This window comes from Solanum stenotomum, chromosome 7 (assembly GCF_019186545.1).
Source record: "Solanum stenotomum isolate F172 chromosome 7, ASM1918654v1, whole genome shotgun sequence".
Taxonomy (NCBI): Eukaryota; Viridiplantae; Streptophyta; class Magnoliopsida; order Solanales; family Solanaceae; genus Solanum; species Solanum stenotomum.
In genome coordinates, this window is record NC_064288.1 from 5,836,038 (window position 1) to 5,860,363 (window position 24,326).

The window sequence follows — 24,326 nt, forward strand, 5'->3', positions numbered from 1 at the left end:
AGCATTATATATTTTGAACCTATATTTTTAAAATTTAACGATTCAATGTTAAGAACTTAAAGATCAAAACGGACAAATTTATATCTTAGATGCATCTTTTCATAATAATACACCCATCTTTCTGAAATTGTGAATACGCCTCTGAATGTGATGCACTTGAAACATTATAATATGAAGTCATTGTAAGTTGAGTAAACCTGGGAAGTGCATATGCAAAATTACCCAGGAATATGGTCATTCACCAATTAAAAATCACTTTGATAAATAAGATATAAGTATGTCACATCTAAGCGAAAAATAGAAAGAAAAAAAGGTGCATAGATTTCAATTGGATACCCTTCTTCACCCGCCCTAAGCAAGTTTAGTTCCCGCATCTTATGTGTAGTACTAACGAAACTTGTCCCCGATACAATATATCGTTCGGGAAAGGTCCAAATATACCCTCATACTACGCGAAATTAAGCATATTTTCCCTCCGTTAATACTTCAAATCACTAATGCCCTTGGCGTCAAATACTTGGTCCAAAACATGTTGTGCAAGTCAGGCCATAAAATTCTCTCTTTAACCCCACGCTCCTGCAGCCTTCGGAGATATAAAGTTAGTAATAGAGAAGTGACTACAACAACATACCTAGTGTAATTCCACAAGTCGAGTCTGAAGGTAGGATGTATGCACATCTTACCCGTACCTTAGTGGGGTAGAAAACTCGCAACTTAAAAAAGAAATTAAAGGGCTTTTTAGTCGCAGTTAGCACCGATGAGGATGTACCAATTTACAAACAATGACAAGGCATTTTGTTCTAATACAAAACACTTGGATACAAGATCCAGTTTTGACAGAAGCTCAAGTGTTTTCTTCCAAGTTCAAACATTCCTATTATTACAAAGTAAAAACAATATATTTTATCAAAAGAGAAGTCACCAACATGCATCTTTTGAATTGACAATTGCTCCAACTATACGTAATTCGTTGGAAAATTTGAAGTAAAGTTTGGCTCTGATTTTGTGCACCTCAAGTCAATCAGCTGAGTCTTTTAGGTTGAACACCAGAAATATGGGCCTCCTCAATACGTCTGGTAAGCAATGATATTCCGTAATGTGAGGCACTTGAAGCAGTGTAATATGAAGTCATCGTAAGTTGAGTAAACCTTGGAAGTGCATATCCTGTAATGCAAAATCTGGTCATTTACACCTCGAAAATTACTTTCATAAATAAGATTAAAGCATGGGAAAAGATCTTTGATTATTACTTTCCAGTGAATGTAAAAATGGGTGGCTACTTTATTTTCCTTTAAATGGCATTTTCCCATGAATTATTCCTTCAAAATATTATAAAGAGCCTAATTTATTGATATACGAAATTCTAGTTTTGAAAAATAAAGTGAAGAAATACTTCTTTGGGACAAGTAGGGGGAGAGGGTCGGCTGGGCCTGCTTTTTCAATCAATCTCCGGGCGCTCAATGCCGAGCACATCTAAGAGAAAAATAGAAAAAGAAGTGCATGGATTTCAATTGGATACCCTTCTTCACCCACCCTAAGCAAGATCAGTTCAGTAGGCCAATTCACGTATCTGCTGCAGAGTACTAACGTCAGCCCTATGAGCTAACTTGTCCCCTGGATACAATCTATTGTTCTGGAAAGGTCCAAATATACCCTCATACTATGTGAAATTGAGCATATTTTTCCTCCGTTTATACTTCAATTTACTTAAGCCCTTAGCATCAACTACTTGATCCAAATACGCCCTTATTCTGCTCAATTGCACATAGTATTTGGACCAAGTATTTGACGGTAAGGGCATAAGTGAACTAAAGTACTAACGTAGGGCAAATCTGCTCAATTTTGCATAGTATAAGGATATATTTGGACCTTCTCTGTATATTGTTTAAACTTGGTACCAAGAATAAGTACGACAAAGCGATAACTAAAAAAACTAAGTCTAGTAAAGTCAGTTATGTCTACAATTCTCCAAATTTAGAAGTATTTGAATCTTCGGATCCTTGATTGTGCCTGGCATGACACTACTGTTCACTGACCACGCCTCTTATTCAAGTGCTCAACATTTCTTATCGTGACAAGAAGATGCTCATATCTTGAAGAAGACAATTAACCTTAGCATAACAGAAAACTTGCTCAACAATGATCTGAAACTAACAAGTTCGAATATATGGCATACATTCAACAAAATATGGGTACCAGAACATGTGCAATTTTCTTATAAGAAAAAAAACGGGTACCTAAACTGTAGAAGACAAAATTTGTGGACTACTCCACTTTTGACAATGAGCTGTAAGGAAAAGGTGCTTAAATTTATTATGTGCATAGATTGCAGTTTTTGTGGCTACTTAGTTCACATGATTTGAGAATGAACTTGTCAACCACATGGCCACGGAAGCTACATGTGTGATGTAACCTTTTCTTCTCTCCGAGAATTATTTCCAGGTGAGGCTCGTCTACTTTTCCATCAAGTGTCATAGCACTTCCTTAGTGCTGATTTAGACATCAGTCATACTCATCACAACAACATTCCCAGTGTAGTCCCACAAAGTTGGGTCTGGGGAGAATAGAGTGTATGCAAACCTTACCTCTACCTCAAGGTAGAGAGGCTGTTTCCGATAGACCTTACCTCTACTACAAAGTGGGGTTTAGACATCAGTCATTCAAAAATAAAATAAAATGCACCCTGCTGATCCCACATTATATTATTACCACAATTACCTTATTTGGTCGATTAAGGTACACCTTTAAAATACGACAGATCAACACTAGAGGGGTTATTTCTGATATATGTGATAGTTAGCTTCTCACTTGATGGAACATGAAAATACAAGACCTTTCGAGAACTGGTGATATCTCTCACCAAAAATATGTTATTTCCATCAAAAAAGTAACTGGAGTAAGGTTGAACAGGAGCGAAAGCAGTTTTTCGTCAAGTTCAAAGAATCAAAGTGATTCTACTCTACGTACAGCAAGGAACAGATCAAAGTATGTCTTCTTGATTACAACATTCTTTTCACATCCATTATAAATTTTGATTCCTTACAGGATATAGTTGAAAGCAATGTTCATTAGAAGTAGATAAGCATGGAGTGAAAATATCACCAACAATTATATACTTGCATTAAACGGAAGATTATACATTAGGTTTTCTTAAATACTCAAAATACTGAGATGGGATAAAGTGATATCCAATTACATTAAGATAGAGAAAGTAAACTAAAACAGAGATACCCAATATATATCCTAGCAAGTAATTATTGCATTAACCTTCAAATTACCAACTTTTAAGTATTGGTGCATAGGGAAGTATTATTGCTGAGGGTTACTTATCAAAAAAAAAAAGTTAATATGCTGAGTGTCATGGCAACTTTATCATCAATTCATAACATAACACATGCTAAATTGAAAGAATGAAGATTAGAATGAAATTAGAACTTCATAGAATTACCTCCAAATGTCGCGCTAGCTGCAGAGAAAATGAGTAGTGGAGGAAGCTGCAAGAACAAAACAAGGGGAAAGGTGAAGCTTTAGATAACACATCAATTGTATACTCAACTATACATAGATTTGAGTACAGCACAAAAATCAAGAATACAATGAATAGGAGGAAGAGAGGAAGAAAAGAGTTTAAGATCAGAAAAGTGGATTAAGTGCCTACCCCTATAACAAATGGAAGCCACTTTGGACCCTTCACGTGTCTCTGGACAAAAGGAATTCCTGAAAAGTACTAGCATTAAGACTTCAGCTATGAATTCATTAGATAAAAGAGAGGGAAGTATTTAGTTTAAGATTTCAACCACGATTTACTATAAGGAGAGTAATACAATAAAGAAAACAACGATAAGCACAGAAGAGATGATTAATTAATCATGCCTGTATTGAAACCATGAATTGCACTGAGCAGTCCACCAATTCCAGAGCCAGCCTACACAAAGGTAAAGAATATTACTTTAACTAGTTGGTAAAAGCTCTTCATATTATGATTGCGCTATAACTCTGTTCACTATGGGTTTATTAGCCTTGTCCAACCGATTATAAAAAATTATGATTAGTAAGACAAGGGTAAAATATTCGGCTTCAGGTAAAAGATAGTCTTTCAGATTTTCAGGTGGAAGACATTCAAAAACGGAACTCTTCAGGGGTCACAATAGAAACTTTCCTCTGCATTGAACTCAACTAAGCTCAATTCCAATTTACTATGAAACAAAATCTTGAAGTTTTGGACATATACAAAACATTCATATAACATTAAGAGCTCTTCGGCATCAACCACTTTCAGCATCAACATGGTGTGATATTGTGCTTTGGCCCAAGCCTGCACGATTTTCCAAAAGGCCTCACGCCATTAAGACTATCCCCATACTTTTTTCCATGACCATGGTTTTGGGCTGGGTTACCAATCTCAAGAGGAGGATTCAACAGCTTATAAGTAGCTTACGTTTCTTTTTAGCTACCAGTATGGACTTTGTTTACGCGCACACAACAATTTCCCCCATTAACTAAGTTCCACATGATCCATTACTAATTCATGGGCTAATTCGGAGCTGGTCCCTACACCATCACTACGTCATCTCCCTACTCATCTCGCAGTCATTAGGTTAAACAGCTGAAAGATACACTTAACATGTGTGATATTGTCCGCTTTGGGACAAGCATGTACAGTTTCAAGGGCCTCATACTATTAAGGGGTCGCTTGGTTGAGAACAAGTTATACCGGAATTAATCATCGTGATATAAGTTATTCCACCGTGTATATGAGATAACTTATCCCATCACTAAGGTCTAAATGGTGGGATAAATAATTCCAAGGCTGCCGAATACCTCTAACCAAATGCACGATAAAATAATCCCGCATTTTATCCCTAAGATTATTATACCTTATCTCTCACACTAAACGACTCCTAAGATAACCAACACTTATCATTAGTAGCTTACTTTTTATTTTCAACTACCAAAGTGGGACTTTGATCACAAATACCAACACCATTCAATCTTAAATTTGTGACTACTTAGGTAAATTTTAATCATAACAACAGATTTGGCTAGTTCGATCTTGCAGTTCAAATACCATTCGAAACAGGTAATATAGCATACTAACCACAGCCGTGAAATCATGTAGAACAGGAGTAATCGCCCATTCTCCACTTTTCTGCAACCGAAATCAAACAGAAACAGCTCAAATTACTAGCTAGGCATTTCATCAAGCATGTACTAGGCAAGATGTGGACAATTACAAAAACACAAAAAAAAAAAAAAAACCCGAGTAGAATATGATACATACTGAATTGGAGTTCAAGAGAGAAAGACAACGAGGACATCTAGCAGAGCCGAGGCCAGGTTTGATTGTTGGATCATGATGGAGATTCCCTCTCTTCAGTTTTTCTTCGTATACCTCTCGTGTTCCCATGTCAATTGAGGGAGAAGCAAAAAAAGAGAACCTTTCAGCTCGTGTGTAGAACTACGATATAAGATGATTTGAGATTGGGCCTGTAATGGATGTTGGACTTGAGTTTTTGAGCATTATGGCCCAAAAGTTGGAAAATAAAAAAGTATAATTTACATAAATCTCACAAGACCTAATTATATTATTTTCCTACTCTTTTCTAAATTACAAAAATCCCTTAAAATTTATGGACTTTCGGATACATCATTGGACTTGTGGATACATAGGAGAGGGATGTATAAGAGATGGGATAAGACATTTGGATACGTAGGGGAGGAATATATCTGAGAGGGGAGGATGGATGTATCCGAGAGGGAAGGGTTGTATCAAATCTAATCTACAAATCTTAAATAGATGATTATATTCCTAACAATAAGCATTTTGTAAACACTATACATGATTATATTACTACCTAGAATTGAACAAACACAAAGTCATGCTAATGCGTTAAAAATTTATGACTTATCTCACATATAGTTTAGATAAAACTTGAAATCACGACAATTCAATATAATTTGTAAGTCCTATCGATTTATCATGACTTGCACAACCTAAAGGTGCTATATTTCAAAAAATTTTATTGAACTTAAAAGGGTCATTTCTGCACAAATGTCTACTTTAATTCAAGCTGATAAAGCCCAAATTGTCCTCCTCAGTCCATATTCCTAAAAAGCCCATATTTTATCGGCCCATTCCCAATCTAAAACCCTAGAAGCTCTATACATATATACAATGAGCTCTATATTTATCTCACGCTAGGGTTTCAGTTGCTCTCTCTCTTTTCACAAGCAATTACAGCAAGAGCAGAAGAATAAAATGCCGGCTGGTCATGAGATGATTATATTCCTAACAAGCAATTACAGCGAGAGCAAGAGCAAAAGTCAACACAGGAATTACCAACAAAACAAAAAACTGATCCCGAAGAATTGCACACACACAAAAAAAGAAAACTTAAATCTGTAAATTCTCTCTTTTTTACAATCAAAACTAGACACTGCATGAGTTTATACGCAATAATCTTTGCTAATACGTATAAGATATTCAAAGCCTTACCTAGCTTGATCTTCGTCTTTCTCCTCCCTTTGTTGAAAAAAAAAAAACCGAAAACGTAAGGTTCCTAGATTAAGCTTGAACTGTACAAGTGGAGTCCAGCTTTATTGTAAATTGAAAATTTTATGTTCTACCGCTGTTAGGGCTATGAAGTATGAATTGGGTGGGCTCCACGTTTCATGGGCTGTAAATTGAATCGCCTACTACTTTCACTTTCACCGTATTTTGTACATCTCCAAGACTCCAACCATATTTTCTATTTTAGTTTCCAAATATATAATTTTTTATTTTTCAGAAAATCAACTTCAACTCAATTTTCTTTTATTTAGCAAATCAACTTCAACTCGATTTTCTATTTTATTCTCTAAAATAGAATTTTATTCTTTCTTTAATATTATACTAGTATTCGTATCCGCCCAGTTTTTAAATATCATAATTTTAAAATTAAAGTTATTTTACAAATTTTATTATTCACTTATTAATATTTTTATATTTTATTATTCAAATGTTTCGATATAATTAATGCAGTGTTCAACCTCCTCACATGCATGGTTAGTATCAAGAGATATGAAAAATTTAGGCACCATAAAAAATAAAAATAATGCATATTTTATAAACCAAAAAATTTTAGATAGAGAATTTTATGAGTAAGAATTTAATTATCCAGAAAGAGAGTAAATGAAAAAAGTGAAAGCAATAGTAATTTTTAGGTCTTCTTCTATGATATAAATATCGTAAATCAAAATTAAAATTGCTCCATTTTTTAGTAATGTTCTATTAAGAAATCTTTCAGATTTTTAAATTTTTGGATAGAGCTAGAGTCTTTTCAGGAGGTGGTGAGACAGAACTGGTCTGGAAATTTTGGAACAGATCCTTTCTATATTTTGCATAATAAACTGAAGAAGGTGAGCAAAGCACTATCTAATGGGAGTAAAGATACATATGGAGATATATTTAGAAAGATTGCAACATTAGAAGAGGTGGTAAGGGTTCATCTTTATCAAAAAAAAAGAGGTGGCAAGGGTTCATGAAATAGAATTTGAACAACAACCCTCTCAACACAACAGGGAAAGGCTTCAAAAAGTGCAGGTTGAACTCGTGAAATTTCATGCGGTGGAGGAGAAGTTCTGGAAACAAAAGGCTGGAATGCAATAGTTTAAAGATGGAGATAGAAATACTAAGTTCTTCCATGCTCACGTAAATGGAAAGAGAAAGAAACTACAACTCAAGAGAATACAAGATGTTAATGGGAATTGGTTAGAATCAGAGGAGGAAATTAATCAAGAAGCAATAAGATTTTATAGTGATCAGTTTGCTGAAAATCACACTCCTACAAACTTTGATATTCTGGATCACATTCCACAATTGATTACCAAAGATCAGAAGAAAAAAGTTCATGATATACCTGAAGTGGAAGAGGTGAAGAAAGCAGTGTTCAGTCTTAATGCAGATAGTGCAGGGGGACCAGATGGATTCACGGGGAAATTTTATCAAGCTTGTTGGGACATCATTGCTGGAGATGTGGTTAAAATGGTGCAATCTTTCTTCTGTGGACATGAATTACCTAGATATGTAACTTGTACTAATGTAGTGTTGATACCCAAGAAGAAGGAGGTTATGACATTCTCAGTTATGAGACCTATTAGTCTTAGCAATTTCAACAGTAAGATCTTCTCTAAAATCTTACATGAAAGGTTAGTTCATCTATTGCCTTACATTATATCCCCTCAGCAGGCTGGTTTTGTTTAAGGAAGAAGCATAGTGGAAAATGTCTTACTTGTACAAGAGATTGTACATGATATTAGAATAAGAGCCAAACCAGCTAATGTTATAATTAAATTGGATATGACTAAGGCATATGATAGATTATGCTGGTTGTTTTTGACCAAGGTGCTTAGAAGAATGGGATTCGGGGAGATGTTGATTGATATGGTGTTTATAATAATCTCTAACAATTGGTATTCCATCCTTATAAATGGACAGCCACAAGGTTTCTTCAAATCTTCCAGGGGAATAAAACAAGGCGACCCTTTGTCACCGACTCTATTCATTATAGCAGCAGAATGTATGTCAAGAGCTCTAAATGCATTACATAGGGATGAGAAGTTCAGAGGATTTGGAATGCCTAAGTGGAGTCCATACATCAACCACTTAGCATATGCATATGACACTATTATTTTCAGCTCAGCAGATAATTACTCATTAAGGCTGGTAATGGATACTTTGGCTACATATGAAAAGGTGAGTGGACAACTGATTAATAAAGAGAAAAGTGTAGTATACATGCATGAAAATGCAAAAGAAGATGCAGTGGCAGTGGTAAATAGAGTGACTATGATACCAAGAAAAGAATTCCCTTCACATATCTAGGGGTACCAATCTATTATAGCAGGAGGAAGAGTGCTTATTATAAGGAAATCACTGATAAAGTAAGTAACAAACTATTTTCCTGGACCGGAAAGCTCTTATCTGTTGGGGGGGAGGATCACACTCATTAAGCATGTCCTACAGAGCATGCCTATTCATTTGCTTTCTGCTGGTGACCCCCCTTCAGGGGTAATAGCTAATCTTCACAGGATATTTGCAAAGTTTTTTTTTGAAAATGAGGATATTTGCAAAGTTTTTTTTTGGAGTAATTCTGTGGGAAACTCCAGCAAACATTGGACTAATTGGTCTGTGTTATGTTATCCATGTGAGGAAGGAGGACTAGGTTTTAGAAGCTTACAAGATGTCTCAAAGGCTTTATTTGCTAAATTGTGGTGGGATTTTAGAACCAAACAATCATTATGGAGAATGTATTTAAGCAACAAATACTTTTTTTTTTTGATGACAAGGGAAACCCGCAGCCGCTACCCTTTGGGTGCGCACAGGGTAAAATACTTAAAGAAGGAGCATGCAGTCCTGGTGGAGTGGAAGAGAGGTACTTATGTTTGGAGAAAAATGATACAAATGAGAGAACATGTGGAACAGTATATATGGTGGCAACTAAAACAAGGTCAGTCCCATTTCTGGTTGGATAATTGGACAGGAGTTGGAGCATTGTATCAACCTAATCAGGAATGTGACAGAACAGTAGTTCAGGTACATGAGGTAATGGAAGTGGATAGGTGGAATACAACACAGCTGAGAGATCTTATATCACAGGATAAAGTGGAGCACATTCTGATAAATATCCCACCTCCCAAGAAATGCATATAAAAGATAAACCTTACTGGAAACTAGAAGCAAAAGGAAAGTTCACAGTAAGGTCTGCATATCAGTTGGTTAGACAGAGAAAGGAGACGTGTAATCTACACAAAAAAATGTGGATCAGGGGACTACATGTAGTTAGAAGATGGGGACTCCAATTTCCATCTAAATGCTTCTGTTGTCAAGAACATAAGCAGGAAACTTTCTCACATGTTTTTCTACAATCACCAGCAGCTCAGTTCATATGGAAACAATTCAGTGGACCATTGGGGATGAATATTCAAGGGCTGCAAGTTATTAATCTCTGGTGGGAAGCTCCTGCTAATCAATATATGAGAGAGGTGTTTACTGCTATTCCAGCGATCATATTATGGGAATTATGGAAAAGAAGGAATGCTATAAAACATGGTGGAAAGATATCACATGAAAAACTTATGTACCAAGTGATGCATACCATTGTTCTGATGTTGAAAGTAAGGAGGAGTAACTTCAAATATACTCCTTATGATTGGAAGGAATTAGTGCAGGCTCTACAAGGTTACACTCCTAAAATTAGAATTGAGCAAGTGTTATGGACAATACCTGAGACAAGAAGTCTTAAGTGCAATACACATGGAGCATCAAGGGGAAATCCAGGAAGAAGTGCATGGGGGTTCAGTGTGAGAAACGATTTAGGGGATGTTATAAAGGCACAAGCAGCAGAAATAGAAGATTATTGTACGACAAACACACAAGCAGAAGCAATGGCTATACTTCAAGCTTTAAGGTCCATCAAGAACATGGAATATATACATGTGACCATTGAAACTGATTCCCTTCTTATGGTAAAGGTGATTAAAAAGAATTGGGAAGTTCCATGGCAGATTGTGAATATCATGGATGAAATTTGGGAGATTATGAGAGATAGGGATATTGGTGACTCATATATTAAGGGAAGGAAACAAACTTGATGATTACTTAGCAAATTATGCTCTGGATTATGGAAGCCTACATATAACCAATTTTCACCAATTAGAGATAGAGGAGAGAAAGATTATTAACAATGATAAACTTCAGATTCCATATCTAAGAAGGAGAACTTGCAGATGATGAAGCTGTGGAATTTCGAAAGGAGTTTTTATGTTCAAATCCTTTGGGAAATGAACATGGGGACATTTCTATCTACCACTTTGCCTAATTTTGCAGGAACAAGAGGACATTTTAATAAAAAAAAACAAATGCAAATAATGCTGATTCACAGGACGAAAAACACAAAGGTCACCTGCAAGCATAAAATCTTCTCGCAATATACTAGTCCAATGGATAATTGCTCGATGTGTGGTATTAGTACTTTCGAGTGCTCATTCTATTGAACAAATATCTAAAAGACAACATATAGTGCAGAAGGTAAAGTGGAAGGCAAAATCAGATACATCTAAAAAAAATACATGCCAAAAATACATGCTAAGAACTATCAACATATCTGAAGGCAAAAATGAAGAATCAAAATTACTACCCTACAAATAATCTCTAAAGGGCAAAATCAACCATAAAAACATTATAGATCCGAAAAGAACACTTGCCATCAACAAATACAAGAAAATGAAAGAGGATTACCTGTCAAACAGAGCAAGAATAAGCAGCTGCAGAAATATGAAGCAACAACAACGGTTGATGTACAAAATAAGGCTGGAGCTGGTGCAAGGATCATATTGGCGAGCTACCAAGGAAGAATCGAGCACATCTCCTCACTTTAGAATAGGGTTCTCTTCCTTCCTGTTTTTGAACCCAATGCACTTTCCTTTTATTTTTGTAGTCATGTTTCACTTAATAAATTAGCCTGATGGGAATATTAAAAAAAAAAAAGTTCTATTTTTTCTATTAAAGAAGCAAAACAAAATTTGAAATGTATTTTTAGTTTCTTTCATTTTGATTAAATCAATTGTGTTCTAAATTATTGTTTTTTTTTGTCCATAACGTTATTTTTGTTTAATATATTTTAATTTTCAAATATTTATCGATATAGATTTTTTTTAAAAGCATTTGAATGTAATTTGTTAGTATTTTTTAATTAATAAATTTATTTTTTTAGAAAATCTGCAAATTGTTAAATAATATATAACTTTCCGTTTGTGTTTTTGACAATTTTATTTGACAAATTTTAATATAAAATTATATGTTTTGAAGATAATTTTTAAAAAAAATATTCAAACATGAAAAGTCGATAATCATCTTAATGATAACATGTGACACTATTTTGCAAAATACGGATTAATTATATATATATATATATATATATATATATATATATATATATATTTTAACTATCCATTTATTAATGTTTTCTTCTTCTTTTTTTGTCATGACATTTTTAAATGAATTTTAATTATTTTTGTTTTATTTTAGTCTTGTTCTAAAACTGTCAACTGCCTTGGTATTAGACTACCACTTAGAATGGAATAATCCTTATTTAAAGTTTGTTTTTCTAAATTCATCATTATCTTTATTTTTGCAACGTCATATGCATAACCTTAGTTTGTTTTTCTAAATTCATCATTATCGTTATTTTTGCAACGTCATATGCATAACCTTTTGATTATTATAAAAAAATGATTTTTGCATATTTTTATTGCATTATCTATTATTTTAATTGTTTAATGTTATTTATTAACTTTATATTATTGAACAAATAGATTTTTGTTATGCTTCCTCATGAAACCTGTAAGAAAAGGAATGAAATAATATGCATTGCCTTATATATAATACAAAGAAAATAATGTACATAAAAAAAAATCAGAAAATTCATCATCCAAAGTGAAGTGCTTTTCCTGTGTCGTCTATCCAGATTTGTGAAGAACATTATAGAAAAAAGTAATATTTGTTTTGTTTATATCTACTTTCTTTAAGAGGAGACGGTTTAAAAAATAATAAAGCAAAAAATAAATAAAGAGATAACAGTTTTTAAGTGGTTATTTGAAGTTAAAAAATCCTCAAAGTTACCTATTAAAAAGGAGTCTCAAATAATAATAATGGTAACAGACTAGAGTCAATTAAAATTTAAAATTTAAAAATGTTGTGTTTTCAAGTGGGGTGGGGTGGGGCTTCATACTTTTTTAAAAAAAAAAATTGTTTGCAGTTACGTATTTAATATTATTACTATAGTATTTATTTATTTATTATTATTGTGAAATTACTTTAAAATCTTTTTTAAAACTAAATGATAAGTAAATTTTTTTATAGATAATACATAGATAATAAATATCAATTTATATAGATAGATACTTTTTTGTTAATCAATTTTTTTATATTTAATTTCATTTTTCATTTGTTAAAATAATATTTTTTAAAAATAAATATTCTAATTACCCCCAATAAAATTTATTGAAGACATATATATATGTCGTTGTATTTTTTTTTCAAAGTTTAATTTATGTATTTATTGAAAAATATTGAATCTATCCTAGATTTTAAAAAATAACACTTTTTAACTAATTTATAAATTGTATTTTTTTTTTATTAAATCTGTTTTTTAAAAATGCCGACATTTGTCATTATCTGTTAAAGTTGATGACATGTGTCTATTTTTATTTAAAAGTGTGTATTTAAATATTTAAATAGTTATATAATATTTAATTATTTATTTTTTAAATTCTTAAAAATTGTGGCACTGACATGTGGTGTTTTTTCTTCTCCTATTATATATAGATAGATTATTATTTTTATTTCATTCTTATTTTCTTATTTCATAACAGAAATTATTGCTTTTTTCTTTTCCCAAATAATCATTTTATATAATTTTCATGTGATATAATATTTTATTTTTTCAAATTTATTTTTAAGATAAAATTATATTTTATTCTAAATTTCTGAATAACATAAATTGCAATCAAATATTATATAATATACAAATTAATGCACAATTCAAATAAAAGTGAAATAATTAGTGAAATACAATTACTTAAACGTTACATAAATACTCAACTTTCAAGATTATTATGTTACTCCAAAAAATGATCTGATAATGCATTACGGAGTTCAAAATTACATTTTTATCCTTAATTTTTTACGTCTAACTAAAAATTGTTCAAATAAGAGATTTTCATCTACCATCATTTGTTGGTGCAATTAGAGTTAGCTACATCCAAACAACGAGACGGTGAAATGCTAGATGGATATATCAAACTCAAGGAATTTATAGAAGAAAATAAAATTTTAAGGAAAAATTTAGTGGCTATTAGTGATCTAAATGTTTGTGATTACATGCAACAAGAACAACTATGAATAATTGAAAAAAGAAATCAATATGCACAACCGCAATTACAACAATTTTCTGGATCATACATTATTATTTTTTTCAGAATATTGCTAAATCTGAAAATGACCTACTGGATTACTAAATATTGTTGTGATAAATAAGTTATTATGTTATTTATTGTATTGTTATTTTGTATTTAAATTATTATCTTATGTATTGTATTGTATTGTATTGTTATCTTGCATTTAAATTATCATCCTATGTATTGGACGATAGTTCGTACTTTTGTGTTACATTGTTTTAAATAGAACAAGGTACACAACATCCGTTATCGTCCAGCGGTTAGGATATCTGGCTTTCACCCAGGAGACCCGGGTTCGATTCCCGGTAACGGAACTTTTTTGTGTGACCCTGTACAAACTTATGCAATTGTTCTTCTTATTTTATCTTTGTTTATCATCTATTAATCATATTTTATCATTTACAGTAACTTATTTATTTTTCTCATTTTATCTTTATATATTATCTATAAATCATACTTTATCATATATAATACATTTTTAGTTATTCATTTTCCCCTTCCTTTCTTAAAGGTTTGCCCTTTAGATTGGTCATATGTGACACACAAAATGATACAATATATCCAAACTTGATGAGAATACAATTCAATACACCATAATTGTCCTTCAAATTGGTCATACATGACATACAAAATGATACAATCTATCCAACCATGATGACAATACAATAGGATAAATTATGAAATGATATAACAACCATCATTCACAGATCTTATGATCCAAACAAAATCTTAAAGGGACAGATTATATGAAATTACAACAAAGTTTGAACATTTTGATGGTTGGATTCGCCTCGACCTTTCAAACGTTTGAAAAAAGCAAGTACATTATAACAACTAAAAAGTATCATTCTTTACCAGCATTGTTCAGTCATTCCAAGGTTAAAAACCATGAAGAAAGACTTCCAATTCAGTACTTTACAACTCTTCACAGCAATACACAACTCTCTCAGGCCAACTGGCAAATTAACAACTAAGGGGCAGTTCACACATTAGCAAACATGGTAAAATAACTGAAAATGAAAATTCCTCTCTCGAAGGAATACAATAGGGAGAAGACAGCAAATAGCCGGAGACGGCAATCTCAAGTAAACTCGCTTGTCATATCAAGAATGGTGTATACATGTTCAACTTGTATAAAAGACATGCAATGTTTCTATTTTCCAATTCCAAATTCTTTTTCAATGTCTCTTGTAAGGCTAAATTGTGCAGTGTTGTGCCATGGGAACGATGTACGAGTAACGGGAAGCTTCCTCCGCAAGTCCTGCAAAAGATGAGAATTTATTTATTTGTATCCTTTTCATGGTGCAAGGTGGTGAGAGGTGTTTCTCCCAGCTAAGACATAGTGAGAAAACATGACTGCTGTATGTATGATTGTAATGAGTAATGACAAGCACTCATGCATCTTTCATTTAAAATATTTTGATTTAAAGGCTTTGAAGTTGGAGTACCTTGAAAGTGGTATCAGGCAATTTCAAGTAAGATGTCTGCCAGTAAAAAGTCGATCAGTTACTTGGAACAAAAATACCGGCAACAGAGACTTGATAGAAAAGTTGTGGAAGAGAGGGGCAGGGAAGGGGGAAGTGTTAGGTGACATGATAGAAAGAGGGGTTGAATGTGATGCAGGAACAACGTAAAAACCTGAAGAGAAGCCAGATACTCAGTCTCATGGTGGCGAATAATGTTGACCAAGGAAATTGCAGAATCATCTGGGGACTAAGAAAGACAACACAAAATCAGTAAATTCAAACTTGAACCATTGAAAGTATAAACAAAATCACAAGATAGACTTGATCAAACTTTTATTTCTTCGAATTAATAAGATTGTTCAAGAAAAAAAATTTCTCCTTTAGCTTGACCTTCAAATTTTACACTAGTTAAGCAAATAAGATTTCCAGAAACAGTTGTCCCACTTTTTATTCTTTCTGGCTATCTGACCATGCTACTTCTTTTCTTCCCTGTTCGATTACTAATCAGATCACTCAAGATTATTTTTTTTTTTAATTTTAGCTTTAACCTTTTCCAACAATAGACCAGCAAAATATAGGATATCCAGAAACTGTTGTGTCTCACCATTTATTTTCTTAACATGCTACTTCTATTTCTTCTACAATATGATTTCCAATCAGATTGCTTAAGATACAAAGTGTTGATATTAATATGACCTTCAATCTCTACACAGATACACAAAGTAGGATGTGCAGAAGCAGCTATATCATTTTTCATTTTCTTGGTTGTCTAACCATCCTAGTGCCTTTTTACTCTCATTGAAAGTATAAATTACGGACAAATCGTGTTAAATGAAAGAAAGTTATGAAAAAAGCTATCATAGACGGAAGTCTGTTCTACTGCTAGAGTTGGATAGTAATGCTTATAATTTTGCTCCAGACATGGTAATCTGGAAACAATACATACCATGAAGTTGAGAACTAACAGACTTTGCTTATTGAAAACAAGTACCAACAACCACAGTCTCACACTGCAGAAGGGAGGTGAAAAATAGCTAAACGCAAGATCGCCCTTAAATTTCTTTTGAGAAAATTTATCATGATTTATTGCCAAAAGAATTAAACTCTCATTGCATTCTCCGAGTACCTTCACGAGGCATCAATCTACAGTCTCTATGTGCTGTTTTGAAGCGTTAACACTTAGCACTGGTTAAGAAACAAACAAAAGAAACAGCACAATCTACAGCAGAGAACAGCTGCTATACCCTTATGAGTTAAGACCAGGAGACACGACAACAAAGCAAAGAGAAGTTTATGAACAAACTATAGTCACTTACCTGAATTAGCGTTGTATCCTTACATTCGTGTTTTGCATCTAGCTGTACATTTCCCTCTTCAAAGTAATGGACGCCAACCTGAATACAGAGCAGGTAAAGGATATACAAGTTTGAATAATTAAGCTTTTGATACAACAACTAAGCGACAACTACCCTCACCCCTAAACTAGAAGGTCGGCTCAATCCAAAAAGAATAATTCAGTAGAGTCTACATTCATGACTAAAGTCAGTGAAGAAACCAGAAAACTGTGAAAGGGTTAAAATAAAGATCAGGAAACCAAAAGGCAAACACTATATGCTCATACTGTTGATAAAAGCATACCTGCATTTCGCCTCTCACTTCTACAGATTGAATTTCATCCTTAAATTCAATATTCCATATTGATCGCCAGCTTCCATTGCTACAGAAGATGCATATAGTATCAGGTTCTGTAGACAAAGCTATAAGAAGTATCAGTTGACCCAATTGACAAGTCAGACGTGCTATAACAAGATATCACTTGACGCAAGTGACAAATTTCCACTATTAAAATCGATAAATATATTTTGTACATACCTTCATTTGAAATATATATGATTTTCTCTTTTCTTTCTCTTTTCATATAGACAATACTTTTTTTATACAAAAGGAAAAAACAAAAAGTGAGGATGACTTTACAAAAATTGGAGCTTGTCTTGTATCATTTCAATTTCAAAATTTGTAAATAAATCATATGAGAGATCTTCTTAATTCAAGCCTAAGATAGCATCCCTTCCAAATATTAGACCAATCGGTTTCTTATCATTATTAAATATTAGACTATCAATAAAAAAGTTATTGAATTAAAATTAATGTAATAGAAAAACGTTGTTGTTGTTCTATCTCGTTGTCGTTGTTGTTGTTCTATCTCGTTGTCATTCTTATATTTAAATATGGTTATGGTGAAAAAGTATGTGTAATTTCAAAATAAGATCAAAAATCAAAACAAAAATAATCTTATCAAATTAATTTATATGCTAAAGTAAATTAGTTTGTATTAATTTGATTCTATTAAATATATTGAAAAATAAGTTTATTTTTAATGTTAACAATTTTATAAGTGTTTAAGTTATTTTAACAGAAAATGTATTTATCGATATTTTTTATCAAATGTATTAATTATTTAATTATGTTTTGAGAATTAGATATTTATTAGGAGTAAAAAAAATGAAAGAAAAGAGAGGTGAGTAGGAGAGAGATGGTAAAAAGGTCAAGAAGTGAGCCCATTATCCAAGTGTAAACTAATTAATGGAGGATCACACAACTATTGTTGGTTGAGCCTCTACCATTGTAAAAAATTTTGAGTATATCTTTTTTGGATGTGAGGTGACACTCAATTAAAATTAAAGAGACAAGTATTGAAAACACTCCTAAATTTGGTGTAAATTATTAATTTGATTTCTAAATTATTGACCACCTTAAAAGTTAAATACGTCCAGATCTTGCAATATAAGTGAAATGCAATCCTAAATTTCCATCAAATTAGAGGTGTTTTCAACACTTCTCTCAATTTTTTCATTAAAAGTCTCATATTCCTACAAGAATTTGAGACCACATACCAAGTCATGGCATGGATTGAGCTATGCTTAGTTTGATTAGTCAAACAATTGATGTTTTTAGTACGATCAATAATTTAAAGATAAAACTAATTATTTACACCAAATGTAAAGATATGTTCAATACTTCTCTCCTGAGATAAAACTCAAGGACTCCATGTAAATAATAATGTTCTCTGGGTTTTGAAAAAAATTCAAGAAATAATTACACCTCAGAATTTAAGAATTAAACTAAAAAAACGTGTTAGGAGGATTTTAAGATTAACTCTGTTATCAAAGTATGACTGACATCCAATTTCCCTTTTCTTCGGAGATCTTACCTAAATAACCCATATTGTTTACTGCTTAAGCACTAGGACTAAAAGAAGGGTCAGTGTTACTTAATCAAACATAAACTAAATTCATTTTTACTTTATCTTTTCACCAAGGTACTCATAAAGCTCAAGACTTAATTAAAACTTCTAACGCATAGTTATTGATTTTTGAAAAATATTCATAAATATAAATTATTTTTCTATTATATAGAAAGGATAGAAAGGAGAGTTTTCAAACTTTCAACATGACTTTTTTTTGCCATATTTAGAAAATCTTAAGGGCAATTTGGTCATTGCCCCGTACAATTAATATTTAGGGTTTGGCCATAGATTTCCCAAATAATATTTGGGAAAAAATTTGGCAAATAGTGTTTGTCCATATAATTTGCAATTATTTGGTAAATATTTTTGGCAATATCCCAAATTTTCAAATACTAGTTTTTTCTAGTATTTGGGCCAAATTTCATTATTTGGGATCTTTTGAAAATTAAAATTTTACCCCAAACTTTTATCTTTTACAAAAACACCTTCTATAGTAGTTGTTTGCATTTTTACGTGAACACCAAAGTAGTGATGAGATATTCAATGAATATTAAATGATGATATGATTGTTGATGAAAATGATGAACAATCGGCTCAGGGTAACAAAGTCATGTGCTTTATCTACTTCACGATGTATGGAATGATGCTTGTTGCACTAACTCCAAACTCCCACATTGCTCTAGTGTCATGGGCAGTATTTGTTATTGTTGCAACGAAGATCCAATTGACTTGTAATACAAACTTATGGTTAGTTTTGATAATTTTTTTAAACTTATGGGTATAAATCATATTTTTCTAAAAAAGTGAAATATATTTCTCAAATACTATGGTCAAACACATGGTGAAATTTCATCCAAACTTTCACCTAAATAATATTTGCCAAGAATATTTAGAAATCTATGGTCAAGCGCTAGCTTAGAGTTGCATAATAATCCTCCTGGTAGTCAGAAACATATAGTATGTATATTTTTGGTTAATAACATTCTTTATTGAGAAAATGATCAAATATCTTCAATCTATTACCGAATTTTTAACTACACACTCATACTTCATGAGGATCATATTACCCCATAAACTGTTTTAAAATAGAATAAGGGTTGACTTAGAAAGTGCATTTCACTCTCTTTGAGAGAGTGAAAAGAGAGTAAATAGGATTGTTTTATGTTTATTTCATATTTTTATTTTTCTTTCTCTCTCTTTCTAATTAAGTTAAAATAATCTCCCCCACCCACCCCAATCCAACCCGCCATACTTCTTCTTCTTCTTCACACCCACCCTACACTTCTTCTTCTTCACACTTTTGCTTTATTTTTATTTACATCACAAATCTCTACAAATTTCTTCAGGAATTCTACATATTAACCGTCTCTTACCATAACCAAAGAATCTTTAAATAAATTTAGTTATTACTCCCAAATCAAAGTAATAAAATAAAGAATTTAAAAAATCAACTTTTTTTTATCGAAATTCATTTCAAACAAACACAAAATTTTCAATTTCCAACACCTTCACAAGCTCTTCTCTCAAACGTTTATTCTAATTTTACATTTTTGAATTTAACCACAAATTGAGGTATTTTCGAAATGGGGCATAAAAGAAATATAATTGAAGAATAAGATAGCTTTGAGGCGTGTAAAATCACTTTCTTTGAAGAGAATTGTTTATATACATCTTGGGGAAAATACAAACAAATCCTTCTGGAGACAACAAAGTTCTTTGTTTATACATGCAATTTTTTCTTAGGCTACTTTAAGAAAGCTTTTATATTTATAGAACTTAAGAGATGACCTTTTATAAGAGTCATGTTCTTTCATGAGTAAACAATTTTTCATAAGAGTCGTGTCCTTCCAAAAATAGACGACTTTTCATAAGAGTCATGTGTTAGATCGAGAAAGATTTTGATAATTGACAAATAGAGAAACAAATGAAAGAAATGGGTTGCATTGAGATGTTCCTTTCAGACCGAATCCGACTAGGATAAGGAGAACGTCAACCACGCATAAAGCGGTGGAAGGGTTGCTTTTTCGACAAGAAACCAATGCAAAAAGGTTTCCTTTCATAAAAGAATTCCTTCAATGAAGAGGAAGCGTGCATAAATCAATTTACAAGAATTTCTAAATTCCACACGAATAAGGAAGCAGAGTTGAAGTAGGAAAAGGATTCTTGGTCTACTTAGTCTATAAATAGAGCAAGGATCTTCTAACGAAATTTGCGCACTTAAACAGAGAGATACAAGCATAATACAATCAAATAGAAGGAGTTCATATTTGAGTGATTTCTGATTACAAAGTGCAGCCAACGCAAGGAAATAAGATTGAAGAACCTGATCAATATTTATAGGCTTATGCTTTATAGTTCTTGAATCAAGTTTTCTTGTATTGAGTTTTTATCGAGTTGTATCTTTAATTCTTTCTAGATCCAGTGAAGTATAAACTGGAGTAGGAATAGAGTCTTCAAGTTGGGGCCGGTGACTTAAAGACTTGGGAACATAAATCTTGGGGGCTTGTGTTGGAGTTTAGGAATTAGAGTTAGTTCCTAGGATTGCAAGAGTTGCAATCCGAATTCATAACTTGAAGTGGGTCGACGATCTAGTTGGTTGTTGGTGTCTAGGAATTAGAGTTTATAATTCCTTAGGTTTTATAAGTTTTTGTTGAAGCTCAAAGTTTAATGAAGTGGAGTTAAATCCTACAGAGATTTAGGTCGTGATTTTTTACCCTTTATGAGTCGGAGCTCCGCGATAAAATATTCTGTCATTACTTTATTTGCTTTACATAACGTAACTGTTGTAATCTGCAAAGGAACAGAGAGAATATATATGTTCCTTAGGCAAATTTGAGGGTCAGTATTCCAACAATTGGTATCAGAGCAGGTTATCTTTATAGAGTCTAATAACTCAAGATAAGATCACTATGAATTTTGCACCTCCTATTGGACACAGTGAATGTCAACACATCAACATACCACCATTATTCAGTGTACATTACTACGCATGGTGGAAGGCGAGAATGGAGGATTTTATACAAGCCCATGACTATGAATTATGGATGAGAATTACTGATGGTCCTCTTATTTATATGATGAAGGATAATGAAGGGAAAGTCATTCCAAAGCCCCAGGCTCAATATGGAGTAGTTGATTATCGAATGCTCGCAAAGAATGCTAAAGCTAAGTGCATCCTTATATATGGACTTGGACCTGACGAGTTCAATCACATCTTTAGTTGTACTACAACGAAATAAATTTGGGACACATTAGTCAATGTACATGAAGGAACTCCCCAAGTAAGAAAATTTAGAATTGCTAGACTATCCACTGAATATGAAACATTTAAGATGGAGAGTGGTGAATCACTTCAAGATATGATTACTAGATTCACTACTATTGTGAATGAATTGGTGTCTTTGGAAAAAATATATACTACTGAGAAACATGTGGATAAAGTGCTGAGGACTCTACCTAGGTCATGGGATATCAAGGTCACTGCAATTAGAGAAGCAAAAGATTTGACAACCATGAGCTTGGATGAACTTGTAGGAAATCTAAAGACTTACGAGATGAATGTTGATAACACAAAAATGAGTAAAAGAAACAAAGATATGATTTTTTCTTTCAAGGCAACTGAGAGTGATGAATCTGATCCGGATGATGAGGATATAGTCGTGATCAACAAAAGCCTCAAAAAGCTTCTCAAGATAGGTGAAAACTATGAGAAAAAACTGCCTCCGAGCAAAGAAAAAGAATCTGACATTGCTATGTTTACTGCTTGGGGAACACGTTCAAACAACTCAATTGAAGATGATATAGAAGATGTTGCTTTGATGGCCATGGAGGACTCTAAATCAGACATTGAGAAAAGGGAGGTAAATCTTCTTGACCTAATTAACTATAATGTTTTTCAAAGAAAAAATTATCTTCCTTTATTCTAACTCTCATAGATAATTTTCAATAGTTGAATGAAAATAGAGATCAGTTATTGACTATTGACTTCCTTAACCAGTTTAAAATTTGAATATATTGATCTTGAAAAAATTAACTCTGATCTCAAGAAAGAAAATCAATTCCTAAAGGAACATGTACAACAACTTGATTCCTGCACTTTGACTCTCAAATCTAAAATTTTGAAACAAAGTGTTACTGGAAATGGGAAAGAAAAAACTAGTGGTGACCAAATCAGATGTGACCAAGATCTAATGAGGTTTAAAAATGAACTATCTTAGAAGAATAAATCTTGACCTGGCTAGAATTAAGTATGAGCTTGAGAGGGAAAATAAATGGACTCAGTCCTCAATGGTTATGACTCAGCTCTGTAATAGAACACATAACACTAAAGTTGGAATAGGTTTTGTTAAAGAAGTCCCTAAGAAAATCTCTTATTTGTGCGCACATTGTGGTAGTATTGGTCACTCAAGGGTTACCTGTCCAATAGTTATAACTAACATGAATAAAAACTTCAAAGCTGCTTCAAATAGAAAAATCAACCCTATTAAAAGAAAGGAATCACGTCAAAGGAACAGGTTGGGGCAAAAGAAAAAATCTAAAATTATTTTGCCAATATGAATTAATAGAGATCTCATTCGTCCTTTTGATCAATACAAAGGACCCAAGCTAGTCTGGGTTCCTAAATCTAACCTTTGAATTTGCAGAAAAAAGTGAGAGGAAGTAGACAACATTCACCAATGAACACATGTTGCTCCAGACGCATAATTGAAATCAGAAGAAATTCCTCTCACTTGCAAAAGAAAAGGATGGAATAATAGCTTTGACAGTGAAAAAAAAAGTTGAAAAAATGGGCAAGACTAAAGAACATAAATTGAAAGAAGGATGATCAACCTAGGAAAACACTTTCAAAAGGAATAATTTAGAATTTGGGATGATTAAGATCACATGAGTATCCCTCAATGGCTAATGAACATTGTGCATACTGCCCTCTAATCTTGAATTTTATGCTCAATCTTGTACATTAAGTTGTATGTCTCTATACCACTTTTAAAGTCAAGTCACTCATGCACTACAACATTATATTTGCATCTGTCACAGGAGAGAGACTTAGTAAAATTGGAGCAAAACTCAACATTATCCAGCGATCTAAGATATCTATACTACAATTGTTCATGACTAAATATAGAATCAATGCACGTGAACCTGTTCCTTCCATTTGTCCCAAAAGATGTCTACATGTTATATGCTCTATTTTTGGTGTTCTCTAAAAGGAATCTAATCACGCTTTCTTGTGATAAAATATAACCAGATCTCTACCCAAGATAAAACTCTTCATCTCAAAAAACTCTCAATACCACTAAACAAATATCTTATTAAAAGCCTTATCCTAGTGTGTCTCTACAACTCACACCCTTCTCTTTCATAAACTTCTTAACCAAGAAATCATCTTTTTCTAAATTTGTGGAATAAAGTGTTCTTCAAGAAACATGTTCATGCTTGATTAATTACAATATATGGTTCTTAGTGAAATTCTTGGAGATTCTAAGTGTAATGGTCTATCTAAGTTTATGATTAAGATGACTACGGTGGATGACACCTCTACTTTGGTACCTTATAAAATAGAGGTTGTGGTGTAGAAAGTAGGTAGTGCTGGTTCTTAGGGGAAATCTTTATTG

At 32.6% G+C, this 24,326-nt stretch overlaps 3 protein-coding genes and 1 non-coding gene across 8 annotated transcripts in view; 2 read left to right on the plus strand and 2 right to left on the minus strand.

Annotated features, from left to right (window-relative positions):
• The window catches only part of LOC125870339 (photosystem II reaction center W protein, chloroplastic-like), an 841,908-nt gene that overhangs the window by 812,556 nt on the left and 5,026 nt on the right, over positions 1-24,326 (plus strand). The window lies entirely within an intron of this gene.
• Positions 232-11,447, minus strand: LOC125870332 (uncharacterized). 4 transcript variants are annotated; one of them, XM_049550735.1, is made up of 8 exons: positions 6,497-6,683; positions 5,282-5,487; positions 5,099-5,149; positions 3,874-3,925; positions 3,659-3,717; positions 3,449-3,494; positions 1,012-1,164; positions 232-583 (listed from the first exon to the last, which is right to left on the minus strand). In XM_049550735.1, exons 2-7 carry the CDS (start codon positions 5,405-5,407, stop codon positions 1,022-1,024), a joined length of 477 nt encoding a protein of 158 aa, XP_049406692.1. In that variant the 5' UTR covers positions 5,408-5,487; positions 6,497-6,683; the 3' UTR covers positions 232-583; positions 1,012-1,021. The 4 variants fall into 4 exon arrangements, with proteins under 4 accessions (XP_049406692.1, XP_049406690.1, XP_049406689.1 ...); XM_049550733.1 differs by lacking the exons at positions 232-583; positions 6,497-6,683 and adding an exon at positions 11,279-11,447 and having other exon boundaries at positions 770-1,164; positions 5,099-5,155; XM_049550732.1 differs by lacking the exon at positions 232-583 and having other exon boundaries at positions 770-1,164; positions 5,099-5,155; positions 6,497-6,688.
• On the plus strand, positions 14,241-14,312 carry TRNAE-UUC (transfer RNA glutamic acid (anticodon UUC)). Its single transcript has one exon. It is a non-coding gene; the product is annotated as a tRNA-Glu (tRNA).
• On the minus strand, positions 14,730-17,290 carry LOC125870342 (F-actin-capping protein subunit alpha-like). The gene is made up of 5 exons (XM_049550752.1): positions 17,103-17,290; positions 16,781-16,858; positions 15,637-15,711; positions 15,447-15,482; positions 14,730-15,259 (listed from the first exon to the last, which is right to left on the minus strand). Exons 1-5 carry the CDS (start codon positions 17,106-17,108, stop codon positions 15,152-15,154), a joined length of 303 nt encoding a protein of 100 aa, XP_049406709.1. The 5' UTR covers positions 17,109-17,290; the 3' UTR covers positions 14,730-15,151.